Source organism: Anguilla anguilla, chromosome 2 (assembly GCF_013347855.1).
Source record: "Anguilla anguilla isolate fAngAng1 chromosome 2, fAngAng1.pri, whole genome shotgun sequence".
NCBI lineage: Eukaryota > Metazoa > Chordata > Actinopteri > Anguilliformes > Anguillidae > Anguilla > Anguilla anguilla.
Window position 1 is genome coordinate 9,670,405 of NC_049202.1, and position 18,872 is coordinate 9,689,276.

Here is an 18,872-nt window from a genome sequence, read left to right on the forward strand (position 1 = left end):
AGTGTATCTGTATGCAGTATCTAAAGTACAGCTTATTTATGATAAGCAAGTGTGTCACTGGCTGGTTCCAGATGTATGCAGTTATATGTAAAATATGTAAATAATTGCTATTAATTTCACTTGAAATGAAGTAAGTCTGAAGATGTTTTTGCATAACCTGGGTTCTGTATAAACATCAGAGGCTGAGTTTTCTCTCAGGTTTCTTATACTGTGTTTATGCTGAAAATGGGGGATGCTCTTGAAAACTGTAGAAGGGCTCGTTGCATCTTTGGTTTTGTTTTTCTTTGTTTTTCTTCTTAGTTCACTCAGTTCCCAACTTAAGTGGGAATAAGGACTGATATCTAAAGGCTTAGATCTTCATTATTCTAAATAATATGATACTTTTTTCATACTTTGGACTCCCAGGGAACTGAATGTACAAAACTGTCTGTATTTTCTTTGTTTAAGGAATAAAGACTTGAAACATTTGTTACATTTTGTGTGAGATCGTGCTCCCACTATTTAGACCGTCTGGACCTTGCAAGAGTGATAACACAGGGAAACAAAAATCAAAATCATGTTTGTGTGTGAGAAAGTCTGACAGGACTAGAGGAAAATCCAAAGCAATGCTTTCATTTTTGTAGTTTATTGAGGTATAATGTAGTAATGGTAAGCCTTACATATTTGCACGTCCTTCAATGCTAAACCATTAAAAAAACTCATCAACTGGCAGAGGCTTACAGTATTAAAGCTACAACATTAGCAATGCTGTCTTTAAATATGCTTTCTGCCATCTGCTATATCCTATATCTGCCATCTATAGAGATCAACTGCCATTTTTGATGAGAAAACTTTCAATATGGATCAAATGATAAGCCTAAGTTTCAGAATTCTCATCTGTTTAGAGATGGTTTTTATAAAATCGTGGCAAGTGAGGCAAGATGGATCCCTTCAAACGCTTCTGGATGATAATTATGACATTTTACATAGCTCACATGGTCTTTTAAATAGTACCCCCTTTGCCACCTAAAAATTTTATAAATATGCGCAATGTTGGATTTATTACTGTTTCTCCACTAGGCTACATTTCAGCTTACGACTTATGAGTACAAAGCAGATGTTTCTTTACTTGTAGAGTAGCAGAAGAGTAACTACAGTGTACAAGATGGGGATGTAAATCCATATTAATAAATTAATAATTGCCAAATTAACCCTTGAAATAAATTGGCAACATCTTTGTGTTTGTAATGTACAGTTCTGTCACTTGCATTGCAATTGTGAAATACACTGTACTTTATATCTTGGGTCTCTTCATTATACACCATCTTTCATAGCAAAATTCTCCAGAAAAGAGCTAGACTAAAAGGATAGAATGTGCATAACTGTATATATCAAGTTGAAATGAATTAATGGAATGCCACTACAACGATAGATACTAATACATTCCACTACAATCTTTCCCTAACCTTTCCATAGCCACATCACATGCAGTCAAGACATAATACGGAAGACAAATGGAAAGAAAATGAAATTTTTACAGGGGCTGCTGCAGGGGCTTCAGTCCTCTCTCCACTTTATTTTACTGCTTCATGAAGGTTAAATGTTCCTCTATTGTAATGTATTGCTACATGCAGTTTAAATGTTCTGTGTGAGAACAGTATTTCTGCATAGTGTAAAAATGGGAGTGGTTAAGCACAGTAGACGGAAGTGTTAGGGATCATTGGTCATAAGTAGTAAGGCCATATAGACGTGGTTTAGACCTCAGTCACCTCTGGATTGGTTGGAAGTTAAGGCAGGGCGGGTGGGACTTATGCAGAAACTGAGGGCTATGATAGGCCCGTGTTGGCAGGATGATCCAGCCCCTTTCTTCCTCTGAGCAGTTTCTCCTCAGCCGCACATGGTCATGAACAGCCACTGTGAAAGACAAGTACAATGAGACAGTCTGTGTTACAGAAGACATCATTTCTTCATCAACATTTCTGTAAATCATCAAAAAAAAAAACTGTGTTTACACACATTAACCCCCCCAGGACTGGAGTTGAACCCCTTGTGCACCACTAAAATATCATCAGACTACTGACCATTTTGAAATAATAAAACACTTCATGAACAAATTTCTTCTTTCCTATAATTGAACTCTTTTTGGTTAAAAACGTGGTTTGGTTTACTATTCTCAGGGATCTGCAGGAGAGTGTTCATATTTTATCTGTATTTCAGACATTTATTTGACCGAGGACTGACCCAGGTCTGACCTAGTTTTAACCCAAGTTTGACCCAGGTCTACAGCGTAGCTGATTGCAGAAAGATATTCACCTCAGTAATGTTCATTTCAGCCACGCCTGTCCCATCTTTGTCCAGCTCCTTGAAAGCCCCTATGGAAGATAAATCAAACAGAATTGAATAAGCAAATTTACTTCACAGTAGTATAATTCCAGATGTGATGAGAAGCTGGTACATTTACAGTGAAATCATAATCTTTCCAGGAATGTCTTGATAACATAATATACATGAGAATCTGTAGGACTGCACAAGCTCACTTACTAAACATGGACTCAAGCTTGACCACACAGCAGACAAAGTTGTCAAAGTCTATGGTCTCGTTCTCTGCATATCTTGCCACCATGACCTGGATCAGCTTGTTGTTCAGCTTGAAGCCTGAAGGGGGCGACAAAGAGTAACAAAAATATTCCCGAATTGGTTCTGTCGACCAGCTACTTAAAAACCTACGTCTCCCAGGTGAGACTGTAGTTGCACTCTACCTGCGGACTCCAAGGCAAGGCGCATCTCATAGGAGCTCATGGCGCCTGACTTGTCAAGGTCAAACTGCCGGAATATTCCCTGTGGAAAGAGAGGCAGAGAGTGAGTCAGGGATTAGGGGAGGAGGAGGAACCTGTAGCTTAGCACTATGCTACTAGATAAGACAAGCTGCTCAGCTCCTCAGTACGACATCTACATCTCTGAATAGCACCGATGATGTATTATTATAATAAAAACTATCATGAATGAGCACTCATGCCAAATGGGGATTACAAGACTAAAATCCAGCCGCTCACCAGCCACTTTCGGATCTTGTTCCACAGAATCTGGAACTCCACGATGCCCAATCGGGCGCTGCAATCTTTCTGTATATCCGATGGGTCAAGGACAGGATCCCAATAATTACATCACGGCAAACGTCTCACTGAAAACACTATATCACCTGCCTATTATTTTTTATTAGTGTGAAGCCTGCTGGCCTGCTAATCGCTGCAGTGAGGGTTGAGATTAGATGGTTTTGTTCTGTGGTGCCTGTTGAGATATTTTTTGCATTTCGTTGTAAAGGATACGTCCAAGAGGGTAATCATGCTTCTGCAGGACTCCATGCTGAATCCGTCTGTCTTTAAGTCCTTGTCTGAGACAGACAGACAGACAGACAGACAGAGTGAAGTTACCACACTCAGAAATCACACTCTAATCCCAGTCAGTATTTCTCATCCGTTATTGGGGATCTGAACTGTGGCTTTCCTTAAACACGATTTACTCTCTGGTTATCTATAGGGTTGCTTGTAATTTAAAGTACTGAACACTTGAGCTGAAAGCTTGGATTTCTTGGATATCTCCTGGAGAAATATGCACAAGGATCAGTGACCAGGTTTGAGAAACTGCCTATGAACATACAATATAAAACCCCTGTAAATTGGATTGCCCAGAAATCCTTGCGTAAATTTGGCAGGGCCAATAGGGAAACAAGTTTTACTAGTAAAGCATATGTATCAATATGTATCCCAGTTTAGTAGAACTTACGTTTGGTCACCACTCTGTTCAGGATGGTTCTGAGCTCGAAGACAGAGATTTCCATGTCCTGAAACACAGGGAAAATCTCAGTCAAGGAGTGTGCATACAGAGACTGAGTTACTCTCCAGGTCTGTGCATATAGACACTGACTGAGTTTCTCATACGGTCTGCGCATATCGAGCCAGACTGAGTTATTCTGCCTGTCTGCGCATATTGTGGTGATAATCCTGAATGAAGCTGCAGTGGTTGCTGGGAAAGCGTGAGGTCTTACCTCACCGGCGAGCTGCCTAAACATGACCTTGAAAGATTCGTCAACATCGTCTTCTGAGATTTCCTCCTGAAAACAAATAATTCCAGAGGGACTTCAATATGATTCACCCCAATATACAGACATCCCAACCTCAAACCTTGTTATCAATTACATTTTTTAGGCTATTACGCTTTTTTGTTTCCTGACCTGGTCTTCCAAATCAGCCGTGACATCATCATCCAACTCTCTGGAAGAAAGAAATAAAGACACTCCCATTAGACCCATTCTTTTTTTACCCATGATGCCCTGCTGTCATTACCAAGTACATTACCACGTTTGGACAAGAAGTTTTCAACATTCAATTAAAAAAAGGCACAGTTCCAGAAAGCCTGACCCCAGAGCGCCCCAGACCCCACTAAACTCACTCGGTCTCGGACTGCTTCTCTGTGAAGACGCGGAGGACGAAGTCGGCCTCCTTGCTGGGCTCGAAGGTGGAGGGGACGACGATGTACTCCCCGGGGGGGAGGCGCAGCCGGGCGCTCACCTCCCGCAGGTTGATGAAGGTCTCGGAGCGTGCGCACGAGGAGTGCTTCAGGAAGAAGTCCTTCTTCAGGTGAACACTCTGGCAACCCCGGAACTGTGGGGTGGGGGAGTCTGTGAGGCTACAGCCCACCTGTACCTGCCAGCCTGGAGCTGTTTACATGTACCTGTACCCGACTACCTGTATCTGTATCTGATTACCTGTACCTGCTTACCTGTACCTGGTTACATGAACCTGTCTGTGTGGCTCTACTGAAATATCTCTCCAAATATCTCTGGTATTCGGAGTGTGACTTCAAACAGTTAAGTAAAAACAACTGTCACTGGGGCGTAGACCTGGATCCTGGAATTTGAATATTGCTTTGTGTGACCCTACATTAGTGAACAGCCCTGTAATTACAGCACATCTGTAAGGTTATACAAGGTGACACTAAGCACTGCTTGCCACTAGATAAAAAGCAAACGCGTTGAACATTCAGCTTTTTTTCTTTTACTTTTGTATCATACTTTTGACAAGCACTGTTTAGTAATGTCCCTTCTGTGATATGGACAATGGACACACTGCGCAATGAGTGAGCTACTGTAGACTTGCATACATTACACATTAACGTGTTTGTACTGAAAACTCCTGACTTCCTCAAGCAGTACATTAGTGTCGTGCTTTGTGTAACACCACAAACAGGCCTGGAGCGTACCTCGTCAGGAACCTGCAGAAGAAAAAAAAAAGAGAAAAACACTGAAGAAACAATGCAGTTATTCCAGTGAATCACAGTGCCATGTCTCTATAGAGCTGAATCGATTTAGTAACTATCCCCAACAGAAGATATTTAACATGGGAAAACTACAGGTCTGAATGAACATGTACACACATGCACACTCACACACACACTCTCTCTCACACACACACACACTCTCTCTCACACACACTCACACACACTCTCTCACACACACACTCGCTCTCTTTCACACACACACTCACACACACACATACTCACACACACACACACACACACACACACACAAACACACACGCACACTCGCTCTCTCTCACACACACAAACACACACACTCTCTCTCTCTCTTACACACACACACACTCACACACACACACTCTCTCTCACACACACTCACACACACTCTCTCACACACACACTCACACACACTCGCTCTCTTTCACACACACACACACACACACACACTCACACACACACACACACACACACACACACACACACACACACACTCACACACACACACACACACGCACACACACATACTCACACACACACACACACACACACACACACACACACTCACACACACACTCACACACACACACACACACACACACACACACACACGCAGACCGCAGCGCGCTCACCTCGTACACGGCGAAGCCGATGGTGTGCATGTCCTGCCCCTGGCGGCGGAACCTGCGGCGATCCTTCTGCATGAGCGCCACCAGGAAGCTGCAGGCCACCTCGTCGTCCTCGGGGTCGTCGTCCTCCTCCAGCAGGGTGACCTTAAACTGCGGGTTTATCCAGAACGTGTCTGAGGAGGAGGGGGGGAGGGGTGAGAGGAGTATGAGACGGTCACTACAAAGACATTTCCGGAAACAATGCACTGATTCCTGTTGCAGTATGTGGCCTCTGTTCCGGCATATGTGTGAACTTCCATTAATGGTGTATTTGTGATTCCCTTTATGATGACTAAACTATGTGGTTGCATCCCTAGTGTATTTAATGCAATTGATTTTGAGTGCAGCGTCGGCCTGTGTTCGAGAATAAAAATGTTTTTTAGTGCTGAAGTGTTAATGTGCAGTGCTTTTGCGGTGCAGTGTTTCAGTGTGTAGTGTTTTGGGGCGTAGGGTTTAGGGGTGCAGTGTTTCGGGGTGCTCACTGGGGTGGTTCCTGCACCCCCCTGCCGTGCTGCCCCTCCTCCAGGTGCCGTCGAACTTGATGGTGTGCCAGAAACTGAGGGTGTCGTCACTGAGAGCGTCGGCCGTGAGGTTGCAGATCTCCAAGCGCGAGAACTGCCGCGTGAACTCCTTAAAGGACATCCTGCCAGCGTGAGAGAGCAAGCGTGAGCGTGTGCGTGTGTGTGAGAGAGACACAGCGTGCGTGTGCGTGTGAGCGCAAGCGTGAGTGTGTGAGCGAGCGTGTGAGAGAGAGAGAGAGAGTGTGTGTGTGTGTGTGTGTGAGCGCAAGCGTGAGTGTGTGAGTGAGCGTGTGAGAGAGAGAGAGAGTGTGTGTGTGTGTGTGTGTGTGTGTGAGAGAGAGAGAGTGTGTGTAAGTGAGTGTGTGTCAATGTGTGTGAGTGTCAGACGCGGGATGGGTCAGGGCCTCACCAGAACTCCCCGTCCTCCATGCGGCAGTTCATGTCCTCCCGGTCCCCCGGGTCGATCTGGTCCCACTCAGAGGAGCTGCAGGCACACCCCACACAGGGACACGGTCAGAGAGGGACAGCACACTGGGACCCACCTGCGGGGGAGGGGCGCGGGGTCCACACTCACCCGTCACTCCAGGCCCCGGTCCACTCCACCTGCCCCCAGGGGTTCCGGATCCGGATCAGCCTCTCCATTCCACCCCTGAAGCTCACCTGCCACACAGAGAGAGGTGCGGGATCAGCTACCTGCTAATGCTGCTCACATTAGACACTCAGATACTCACCTGTACACCAGGAGCACTGCTCAGATACCTCCTAAACCTGCTCACCTGTACACCAGGGGCACTGCTCACCTGTACACCTGGAGAACTGCTGAGATACCTGCTAATACTGCTCACCTGTGGCCCAAGGGCTCGATCCAGTCCAGACCGGTTTCACTCACCTGCTTCAGCCCAGTGACAGAGTAGGCGTGACCTTTCACCAGCTTCTTAAAGGTGACAGCTTCCATGTCAAAGGCACTGGTGATCTGCAAAGACAATAAAAGACTCAACCAATACTGATACACTCAACCGGTAATGATATACTTAACATGTACTGATATACTCAACCTGTACTGGTACACTAAAACTATACTGATATACTCAACCTGTACTGATATACTCAACCTGTACTGATATGCACAAATTAAGCTCCACCTGGGAGGTGGCGCTGAGCGCTCAGACCACTGTATTACTCCAGTCCTTCCCCAAACGGAAAGGGGGGGGGGGGTACTCACATCGATGGAGCAGCCCAGCAGAGAGCCCCTCTCCAGGGCCTTGCTGATGATCCTGTACAGGTCCTTGGGGGCGCTGCGCAGCTCGAACATCTCCGACACGCCCCCCGTGAAGTCCTCAAACCCTTCCGTGGTGCTGCCCCCAGACAGGGCCTCGTACGACCCGTTCAGCCTGGAATCAGAGCGGCCAACAAGGACCCAATCCGTCAATCAACGCTTCAGCACCTCGTCGATTTTATCACACTTGGATATAACTCGGTGGAACACACTTACGTTCACATGCATTGTAAGCCCCGTTGGATATAAGACCATCTGGTTAATAAATGCAATGTAGCAGAATCACTCATATCCCTGGATACAGCCTATGTCTGTGTCTTTGCGTGTGAGTCTTTAGCCATGAACTGCACTCTAATGGTGGAAATGCAGCTCTGGATGTCGGTACTATGCTAAGAGACCTGGAGATATCCTGTGGACTCCACTGCTGTAGAATATGGATTTTTTCATGCAAACATAAGCTCTCGGCAGGCGTGCTGGGTTCGTGGGGACGTACTTGGCGTAGGCCTTCTCGATCAGAGCGCTCCAGAACTCATTCCCCTCGGCGGAGTGAACGAACATCAGCTCTCCATCCTTCACCGGAAGCCTGTCGTCAATGACGACGTCCACCCACTCCCCGAACTGCCAGAACTGGGACAGGAGAACAGCGGAGACGTGATCAGAGCAACCGCTGTTACCAGGGAGGAGCCCACCCAAAATACACTTATCTGAAATACTTAAACTATTTTTATTTTGGAAAAGTTCCAGTAGATCCCTGAGAATTTTCAAGAAGATATGTTAGTACCTAAAATCATACAATCAGATAAAAGGAGACTGTTCAGTATATCAGAGAAGAGAGATGTTAGCAGAAGGACGCTTACTGGTGCATAATGTTTAATGGCAATCAGGCGACTGAGGCGCCTTTCTGACCTGGAAGTGGAAGATTCCGGCGTAGTCATCCTGGAAGCTCTGGCCGTGAGGAACCACCCGGTGGAGCACTGTCTCATTCAGGGTGAGAGAGGCGATGGCTGCCAGGAGCCAGCAGTCACCTGGGAATACAGGGACACATAACAGACTGTGAGAGAGGGAGAGAGAGAGGGAGAGGAGGGAGAGGGGAGATGAAGAGGGAGGAAGGGATGGAGAGAGGGAGAGAGAGAGGGAGAGGAGTGAGATTTAAATCACTGCACCTAATACCAGAGCGACTGGCCTACACCACACTCAGTGGAATTATTTAAATCACTGCACTTAATACCAGAGCCATCGGTATGAAATGACCACTTAATTCAAATAGTTCTCTTGAAGAGAGTCCACATTTTGTATGACACTAATGTGAGACTGCCTTCTCTCTTTTTTCCATAATGTCCAGCCATCCATCCATTATCTATACCTGCTTATCCTGGTCAGGGTCACCCGGAGGGGGGGGGGGGCGCTGGAGCCCATCCCAGCTTGCATTGGGCGAGTGTGTTCCCAGGTCTGTGAGCAAAGTGCCCAGTTCTTGCTGTGAAGTGACAGTGCTACCCACTGCAACAACTGCCACCCACAGAATGTCCAGAAATGTGTAAAATGATCTGTCAGGCTGCTTGAGGCATTAATAATGGAGGAGTTGTAAAATGTCGGCTGGGTAGAAAAAAGCAGAAGCCATTCCCCCAAGGTAGAGTTTAGCGAGTGTCACCAAGCCCAATTACTGTGATCTGCAAAGCCCTCATTAAGGAATTACCCAAAATAGAACCAGGTTACAATAAGGGCCTCACAAGTAACTGCTGCTACAGGACGCTACAAATGCATTACTCAAGCACAAAAACAAACCCGACAGTAAAACCACAGCCATGCCGGTAACTGCATTTTACACGGCTAGAATCACCTTGCCCTGTCAGCACATTAAGCATGAATATGAATAACTACCCTGAACATTTAAACATAGATGTTTAGAGTATGGATGGGAAAATACTCATACTCGAGTATTGAAAGTATTTAAATAGTTCAACTGATTTAAACCAGGCAGCCACCGGCTATGTATAACAGTCTAGTTTTTAAAGCAGTAAAATCACACATTAAACAGTGTTAACAGGAAATGCCACATAAATCCGCACCTAAAACTCCACTACTGACAGAGTAATTGTAAGGTGCGTGTGATAGCAGAAATGACTCATGCTGTCCTGTATCCTTTTTAACCAACGCTGTCCTGTATCCTTTTTAACCAACAGGGGGAGTAAAGTGCCGGAAACAGGGGATGTACTGTACTGCGTTCTTCCCGGAGAGTATGAGGGCAGCCATCCTGTGTTTAACAACCAGAGCAGAGTCTCTCACTCCCTGAACAGGAAGAATGTTAAAAATCCACACAAACTAAACAGATCCTAACTCGAGCATGGCCTCAGTCTTCGGGAATGTACATAGTTCAGCGATGCAGGTTTTACACACAATATAGACAGAGGAAATCCTCGGGATTTGTGCATTTCACAGCTCAGCAATGATTACCGTATGTTAACTGCGGGCAGTAAAACAAAAGGCTCGTTGCACGATACACAGCCCACCGTATTATTTAACAATCGATTAACAGCGCCAAAAATTCAAGTGCAGAATTCTCAGTAAAATAAATGCAGGTATATAATGATGAAACTCGGGAATGCACTTATAGCAATAGCTGGCGTTAGCCGCCTGTTATGGATCTGTGCGGTGGCTGCCATGGAGACACGGAAGCAAAGTAAACACGGTTCTGTAAAAACAAACAGCGTGCAGGTCAGGCTGCTGCTTAAGCACATGGAAAATCATGGCCGTGACTCACAGAGGATCCGTGCAATGAACCCGCCCAGGTCTGCGATCTCAGTGCCCGGGTCTGTGAGCAGAGTGCCAGGTCTGTGATCTCAGTGCCCGGGTCTGTGATCTCAGTGCCTGGGTCAGTGAGCACAGTGCCCGGTCTGTGAGCTCTATGCCCAGGTCTGTTAACCCAGCCAGTTAGTCAGTGCCAGTTAGTCTATGCCCAGGTCTGTGAGCTCAGTGCCAGGTCTGTGAGTGCAGTGCCCTGGTCTGTGATCTCAGTGCCAGGTCTGTGATCTCTACGCCCAGGTCTGTGGGCACAGTGCCAGGTCTGTGATCTCTATGCCCAGGTCTGTGGGCACAGTGCAAGATCTGTGATCTCTATGCCCAGATCTGTGAGCTCAGTGCCAGGTCTGTGAGCACGGTGCCAGGTCTGCGATCTCAGCCTGCTGGTCTCTTGAGTAGCAGAGAGAGCGCAGTCAGGGGTTGTTTCATATTTTTGCCACGACAAAATCATGCCAGTGCATTTCTACCCTGCCGTTCCAGCGTTCTGCCCGGCCACGCCCGACAACCATCGCCGCTGGCGATCGAAACGGGCCTTCCGCTTCCGCTTGCAGGGAACCCCAGGAGCCCCTCCCTCACAGAGGCCTGGTGAACGAGCCACATTAATCAATAACCACTAACACACCGCTGGGGGGGTGGGGGCAAGGGGACTGCGCGGGAGATAAACCAACAGAAAATGAGATTCTGAGCAGGTGTGTAAATCTGGGGCCTCGTAAAACTAGCGGCAGGAACCACTGGCGGGGGGGGGGGGGGGGGGGGGGGGGTGAACGCCGCTCTTTCACGGATCCGCAGGCGAGCGGCCTGATGCGTTTTCATTCTGGCGCCATGTTAGCGCGGCGCTGCTAATCTCCCGGCCCTCCCTGCCCCATTGTTCACGGAGAGGCCCCGTGATGGGAGGAGCCGTGCCGCCTCTGGGCCTGGCGCACGCCCAAGTTTACCAGGCCCTGGGCTGTTTTGTTCCCCCCGTGGCTCCTAACGGTTCTCGGAGCAGAGCGCAGGGGCGTGGTTTAGCGGCATCGAGCGACTCCGAGCGCGCGACTACCCTGCGTACACCAGCACGTCGGCGCACAGCTGTATTTCTGAGGCAGGATTCGCGAATCACTTTAACTGAACCTGGCGACTGGTTACCCCGCTAAAATGTATGAGGCCCAGCTGTAGGCCTATAAAACTGAAAGGACCATAAAGTAAGAAAAAACAGTGCCTCAGTTGGGAGGTTTACATGAGAACGACCAGCCCACAGCATCACAAAAACCCATCTCAAGTGTCTGTCTACACTTCCTGAAGGACGACTTGAACCCCAAGTGATCCGAGATCCACCCTGTATGCAACTCCGTGGTGGGTTACTTGCTATGCACACTCTCTAAAGGGAGAGGCCCAGCCAGGGAAGCAAATCTGACCCAGTTCCAGCTCCTCTAATGAGAAGCAAATGTCTGCTTTAGCCCCACTAACCAGCAACCGCTGAGACAGAACACGGAGACAGGCCAGCAGAGTGGCGGCTGCAGGTTCAAATCCCGGGTGGACTTTTTAGAGCGAAGGCGCCAGGTTGGAATCAGTTCAGAAAGTACCCATCTCTGCGAACAGACACCGAGTGAAAAGAAATGCTTACAACAGCTGTATCCTGCCAAACAAATACGTAAACCTTAAGCAACTCTTCCATGTGAACAGAAATGGTGTACCTATTCGTAAGAACTCACCTAACGCCCCCTGGCAGATGTCAGTTCTCGTAGCTCCGCCCACGATAAACTGTGGGTTCTTCGACAACTCCTACGGCAAATAGAATCGCCTAAATTAGAGCTCAATGTTGAGAAAGGAACACACGGAGCTGTTAAAGACATATCCCAGTCTTCGTCGACTACTTTTTAAAAATGAAGCAAAAGGGCTATACATTCTCCATATACAATGCATGAACAACATGTTATTGTATGAAGTAGACACCTTCTTAAAATATACAAAGCTATTACTATTCTATCAAGAGTAAAAGGGCAGTGGACACTGTGCCTTCTTGTCGATGAGATCATTTAAATGTCATTTTAAACATCTCATCTGACATATTGACAGGCTGCGATGATTAAAATGGTGGAGTTGTTAAGCCTGGAGTCCTGGGCCATTTCAAAACAGCCACCAGATATACTCCTACAGATAACTGCTTTATGCATCCATACATCCCAAGTCATTACTACACATGTGCAATTAGGGCTCAGTCGACCTTCTACATCACATAAAATAACATCCTGCTTCTCAGACGACCCCCCAACCTTCAGTACTGTCTGCTTCTTATAGGCAAACTGAAGCAGTACTGGAGATTAATATGACAAGACCTTTATGGAGCTGGTCTTGTGACCTTTTAAAAACACGCCAGGTTGAACTAAGCAGGATTCTTCCGGAACCCTCTGACCAAAACTCCCTCTGACCCGGCTCATGTTAAAACCACCACAGACGCCTCCTGTGATCAGAGAAGGCAAACAGCTGCCCTGGGCGGCTGAGAGAAAAGAATGTTTGTGTTCTCGGCTCGGTGACGTCCTGTGACATCTACAGACACAGCAGCAGCTGTGGCGAAGCTGCGCTGGGCACTGAGGGGTCCTACGCTGGTGTTCTCTATGGGGAAGCGGATCCTACACTGTGTTCACTATGGGGAAGCAAATCCTACACTGTGTTCTCTATGGGGTCAGATCCTACGCTGTGTTCTCTATGGGGCCAGATCCTACACTGTGTTCTCTATGGGGTCAGATCCTACGCTGTGTTCTCTATGGGGCCGGATCCTGCACTGTGTTCTCTATGGGGCAGTGGGTCCTATGCTGTGTTCTCTATGAGGAAGCAGATCCTACACTGTGTTTTCTATGGGGCAGTGGATCCTACACTGTGTTCTCTATGGGGCAGTGGGTCCTATGCTGTGTTCTCTATGGGGCAGCGGATCCTATGCTGTGTTCTCTATGGGGAAGCAGATCCTACACTGTGTTCTCTATGGGGCAGCCGGGTCCTATGCTGTGTTCTCTATGGGGCAGCGGATCCTACACTGTGCAAACTGCTCTGTATCAGAGCAGTAATGTACTGAACAGAAATAATGCAGATGCATTAATAATGGATAGATCAGAATGTAAAAGTGATGGGGTATCCGGGCACACCCTCTCACCGTGGGTCGCACCCACTTCACCCCCCGGGTTTTGGAGGACTGTGGGGCCAGCTCCTTGAAGCCGAGGGACTGGGGCTGAGCGAGGAAGCAGGGGTCCTCAAAGAGCGTCCCCCCGTCCAAGCACTCCTGCTTGAGGGCCTCGTAGTCCTGGTTGAGGAACCTCACCGCCTGCTCTTTGGACCCCATCCCGTCAGCTTTCAGTCTCTGCGTGTGTATGCAGGCCGAGATGCCCCCAAACGGAATCATCCTGGGACAAAAAACAGGGGGCGTAGTCAGAGATCCCCCAAAATGAACACATGCTCCGGCAAGCACAAGCCAGAGGAGGGCGGAGCCAGCAGAAGCCGGGACGAAAATAGAACCTGTTTCAGTGGCGGCTGGGTACAGGCTGAGGCACTTTAATCAACATGCCGCAGAGATGTAGCACATGCAAACTTAAGAACAGGGGGCTCAAACTCCAGTCCTGGAGGGCCGCAGTGTCTGCAGGTTTAACTCCAGTCCTGGAGGGCCGCAGTGTCGGCAGGTTTAACTCCAGTCCTGGAGGGCCGCAGTGTCTGCAGGTTTAACTCCAGTCCTGGAGGGCCGCGGCGTCTGCATGTTTTCCTGGTTTTCCTTCAGTCAGCGGCCTTAAGAGCAAGGCGTGTGGACTCGAGTCAATAAGTGGTGCTAATAGGAGCTGAAATTCACCGAAAACCCCGCAGGCCCTGCAGCCCTCCTGGACTGGAATTTGAGACCCCGCTTTAGGAGCTTTGTTTGGTTCTCTGCCTGGCTTTGCTGTCCGAATCGCTAAACAGAGAGCCAGCAGGATCAATGCAGAGCCCTCGACCAACCCTGAAAAATCCTGCTGATGCATCCAGTCGCGGTCTGTCTGCTCAGCGGCCCCTTTCACAAAACCCGGCCGGGTTAAAAGGAGTGTATTGTGCTTTCAAAAATCAGGGTTTTGTGTGTCTTCAACAGCTCTCAATTATACGCCGTGCGTAGGCCCACCATAATGCTGGGCTGTCTTCTTGTTTGTCGCTGTTGTGGCTGTTGCTGTTGTTGGTTGCCTGCTATGCATCTGATGATTGCTGTATAACACGTAATGCATTTCCGAAAGGACAATAAACCAGTCGATCAATAAAACATTCAGAGCTGGTTTTTTTTTCCAGATGCAGAAAGTAATAAGGAAGGAAGCAATGTTGTTTATGGTTACATCAAAAATCTATATTATTTGTTTACATTATTTATAGTTAAATGGGACCAAAGAAACCACATTTTAAAATTTTACCAAAAGAAATTCAAACAACTACTTTAGTCTAAGCATGATTCAGCATTATATAATATCTCATATTCTCCACTAAAACAGGGGGAACTACAGACACACCCACAGTAATGTAATGAGTCATTTGAAAACAGATCATACATGCTCAGTATTTCAGAAATTTGTAAGCGTAAACATTTCACTGTGCCATGCAGCAGCCCGATAGCAGCAATTAGCAACTAATTACAGCAATTAGATAATTAGTTGTTTCAGTTCATGGATGGGCCCCACGGTCTGGTATCTGTTAAGGGACTGTTCAAGTGCATGGATGGGCTTCACAGTCCGATATCTGTTAAGGCACTGTTCTAATGCATAGATGGACCCTGTGGTCTGGTATCTGTTATGGCACTGTTCCAGTGTGTGGAAAGAACGATCAAACATATTTTCTATGACACTGCATTTATCAGGGTTCTGATAATGGAAAATCAAATTTACAGTTTGAAGTCTGGTGGAAATGGAAAGGATTCCACCACTCCTCTCATCTCTCAGAATTTAATTTGCAGCGACTTTGTCAAATGAACCACTGAGATTGTGTACCTACACCAGCTTACTCTTTCAGTCAAAAAATGTGAAAAATATTTTAAAAATTTGAAAATATCCATGCACTTCCATGGCACACAGGAAGAAACCCTGGTCATTTCAAACCGGTAGAATGTAAAAATGATGAGGCAGAAATGGCAAACATGTCCGCATGACAATACATTAGAAAAATGCACAAAGGAACCAGGATGTTAAAGGAAGCAAAGATGAGCGCAGTCCTGTAAGGAAAGAAGCGGAGAAGCTTCTGAGAATGTCTGGGCTTGTTTCTGCTGTAAAAATTAGTACACAGAGCTGAGTTACCTTCACTGTCTCTGGGCCACAGGAGCTTGAGGGAAGAAAATCTCCAGCTGTAATTCACCAACACACCATATTTACACAGTCAAATCACTCAATTAAGCATTCATTACACTGAAACACAAATCTCGGAGAGATCTTGGTGAGATTTGTGCTGCATAAACCCTTAAAATGTTCCCGTTCACGAACTGTGGAGCCGAGCAAAGTCTAACCATCGTCAAGGTGAAAGAAACCCCGCCTGTCCAAATACCAAAAACAGCTGTCAGAGAATAACTCAGACAGGCAGACAGGGAGGGAGGGAGGAGAGAGAGAGAGAGAGACAGACAGAGAGAGAGGGAGGACTTTACATAATGTTACTCAGTGCAGGCCAAGGGAAGGATGTACAGTATGATGCACTTTATTTCAGATTGTCTCCGCACATCCGTTACGTTACGTCTGGGAAACATGATCAAGATCAGATACCACTGAGAGTCCCGGGTCACACAAAGAGCCCAGGTCCATACAGAACACGCAGGTGCCTGATTCACGAGCCAAGCACGTATGAGTTTTTAAAAGAAGCAAGCTTTTATGAGTTCACTTTACAAGCGCCACTGAATATATTACTCCCTTCGTGGAGTTTGTTTTTAATATTCATAAGTATATAAATTAGAAATTGCTTACCAGCCCCGCGTGATAAGGTGACAGAATTCTCATGCTTGTATTTCAGTTTTTCATCTCAGCTATTGTAAAATAGCTCACACTCTTAGCACACTAGCTTTTATTTGTTCCTTGAATTTAAAAAAAGCATTGTTTCAAAACTGCAGCAACCTCTAGTCTAGATTTGTCCAGCACTTGCGCATGTTAGCAAATGCGTTTACACAGCATTTGGACAGCGTCTGCTCATGCTAGCCAATGTGTTGACGTGCTATTAAAACTGGCCCTTGCTCGTCGCAAACCAGCGAACACGGACCAGATTCTGTTTGAATCGGCTCATGCACATGCGTGCCGTACACAGCTGAATGCAGTCAAGCCTTCTCAGCTAACTCCACGTGCTAACCATTCATACACACAGCCAGAGTGCATGAATACATTTAGCCGCTGGCTATACAACCAAAGTCATACTTATATCCAACCACGGTCCGTAAGCAGCGGGTATGTGACAGGGTTTCAGGTGTGAAATGAGGCAGAAAATGGCGCAAGTTTCGTTCCTGAGCTGAAGGTGGGGGACACTCGGCCTTGAATGTGAATATTACGGGGCTGTGGATGCCTCAAAATGAGTGGCACAGTTACGCAAGGACGAGCTGAAAAGCGGTTATTTTTAGGAGCAACGGTACGGATTTTCTTCGATAATATAAATCTTTGGTCATGTTCCATCTTGAATATAAGTCCAAAGTTTGCATACTCTCCACGATTTATGTGGTCATTCTTTTATAACAAGACGATGCATAACAATAAAGAAGAAACTCACATGGGGGAACTGAGAAGTTACTGACCAGATTTCATTGTTCATAAACTACACCACAGAAAAAAATGTTTGAGAATTTTAAAAACATCAAGCTAGCTTTATATTTATGATACATTCAGTCAAGCCGAATGGTGTTTTACGCACTCTGCACATATAAATCCCAATTTCAATCACAAAAGTCTTCAATTTAGGAAAACTACTGTAGGCTATATAATAAATAATGTATACAGTATTGACAGCACAGAAAGCAATTAGCTTTCAGTTCAACATCAGGTATCAGATAATGTACTGTACTGAAATGAAGCCAGTAACCAAAACTTAATTATATAGGCCTACTGCAGATTTTGCGCGATCCGAAACATACGCATATTTGGCCTGTCTAATGTGGTTTTAAATTAGATGGTTAATTTAAATAAAGAAAAAGAAAACACGGTGGAAGGAAGATTTATTTAAAACAGTTCATCCTTCATTCAACTGCAGAAAATCAGGGCCGCTCGTCAACAGTAACCGATCAAATATGTGACTACATTGTCTCTGTTCACAGTCCGAACAGAGTAGCTGACCGCGTAGGCTATTCTAAATAGCCATCAGAAGAACTGCTAATCTGGTTAGATACGTTAAATCTTTTCCGGTAGCAAGTCATTACTCAGAGGGGCTTCTGGACAGCCACACGGAGAATACTTACCACCGCTAGTCATCCGGTCGGAAAGAAAGCGCATTTAGTGACAGCCTATCTGTACAAACGCGTTCAAGGGGCGACGCCACTGCAAAGCTGTCAAACTGCAGCATCAATGCAGTACATCACCCGATCAATATAGTTTACAACATGTACAATATCTCCTTAACATTTTCAAGACCTTTGAACAGGGTTGGAATCACGAACGAACTCTTGCGAGATAATAAATTATATTTCTTAATATTAATTTATGGAAGCATCAGATGGATAAAATAGCAGACTGACGATAGCACGAACAAATGCAATGCTTAACAAATATCCCCAAGTTGACCAAATATGGTTAAAATAAGTATAATGTATAATGGTAAACAATTACTTAGTTTTTCAAAAATGTATTTATGAACAGTATGATGAATTGGAAAACATAAAGAGGCGACAACCTATCGCATGCTTTGTAGTTGCAATCGCAAGAAGGGATTTTTGTCTGTAAAGATTGTTTGTGAATCGAAACTTACCGCTGAAAATAAAGCAGTCTTCGCCTTCACTTTTGGGGTGACGTTCCAGTGCACAGTTATTCAGAAATAGGTACCTAAAATCTGTATATGAAGTAACCGTTATGGACGGTGCAATCTCCCAGCAGCCCCCGGTGCAGCGGTCTCCAGCCCAGCCCTGCTAGGGGAGGGGCACCGGAGATTACTCATCATAAGAACCGGGGTTGTGCCTTCTGATGGAGGCGCTTTGACTGTTCATGTAATGGCCCAGAACTAGTCCCAAAAGTTAAGTGTTATATAACTGATTTAATACCAAGAAGGAAAACAAATCAAACCATTGGCGGGTAATTTTACCGATTCAAATGCAAAGGTCCAGTATACCGTGTATGCAAAGATCATTACAGATTTGTCATTCGACTGCGACACGTGAAACGCCATGACCATGGCAAC

General features: G+C 46.2%; 1 protein-coding gene across 3 annotated transcripts; it reads right to left on the reverse strand.

Moving 5' to 3' along the window:
- Positions 1-606: 606 nt before the first annotated feature.
- LOC118220681 (calpain-1 catalytic subunit-like) lies at positions 607-18,633 on the reverse strand. Of its 3 annotated transcripts, none has more exons than XM_035404749.1 (23): positions 18,447-18,633; positions 15,818-15,842; positions 13,681-13,927; positions 12,245-12,314; positions 8,664-8,782; positions 8,251-8,384; positions 7,704-7,872; positions 7,371-7,454; positions 7,056-7,141; positions 6,891-6,965; positions 6,443-6,603; positions 5,925-6,094; positions 5,239-5,250; positions 4,429-4,640; positions 4,211-4,250; positions 4,025-4,090; positions 3,763-3,820; positions 3,306-3,370; positions 3,033-3,101; positions 2,739-2,817; positions 2,521-2,634; positions 2,293-2,351; positions 607-1,893 (listed from the first exon to the last, which is right to left on the reverse strand). In XM_035404749.1, the coding sequence occupies exons 3-23, from the start codon at positions 13,924-13,926 to the stop codon at positions 1,867-1,869; spliced, it is 2,115 nt and encodes a 704-aa protein (XP_035260640.1). In that variant the 5' UTR covers position 13,927; positions 15,818-15,842; positions 18,447-18,633; the 3' UTR covers positions 607-1,866. The 3 variants fall into 3 exon arrangements, with proteins under 3 accessions (XP_035260640.1, XP_035260638.1, XP_035260639.1); XM_035404747.1 differs by having other exon boundaries at positions 15,818-15,864; XM_035404748.1 differs by lacking the exon at positions 15,818-15,842 and having other exon boundaries at positions 18,447-18,632.
- Positions 18,634-18,872: the final 239 nt, after the last annotated feature.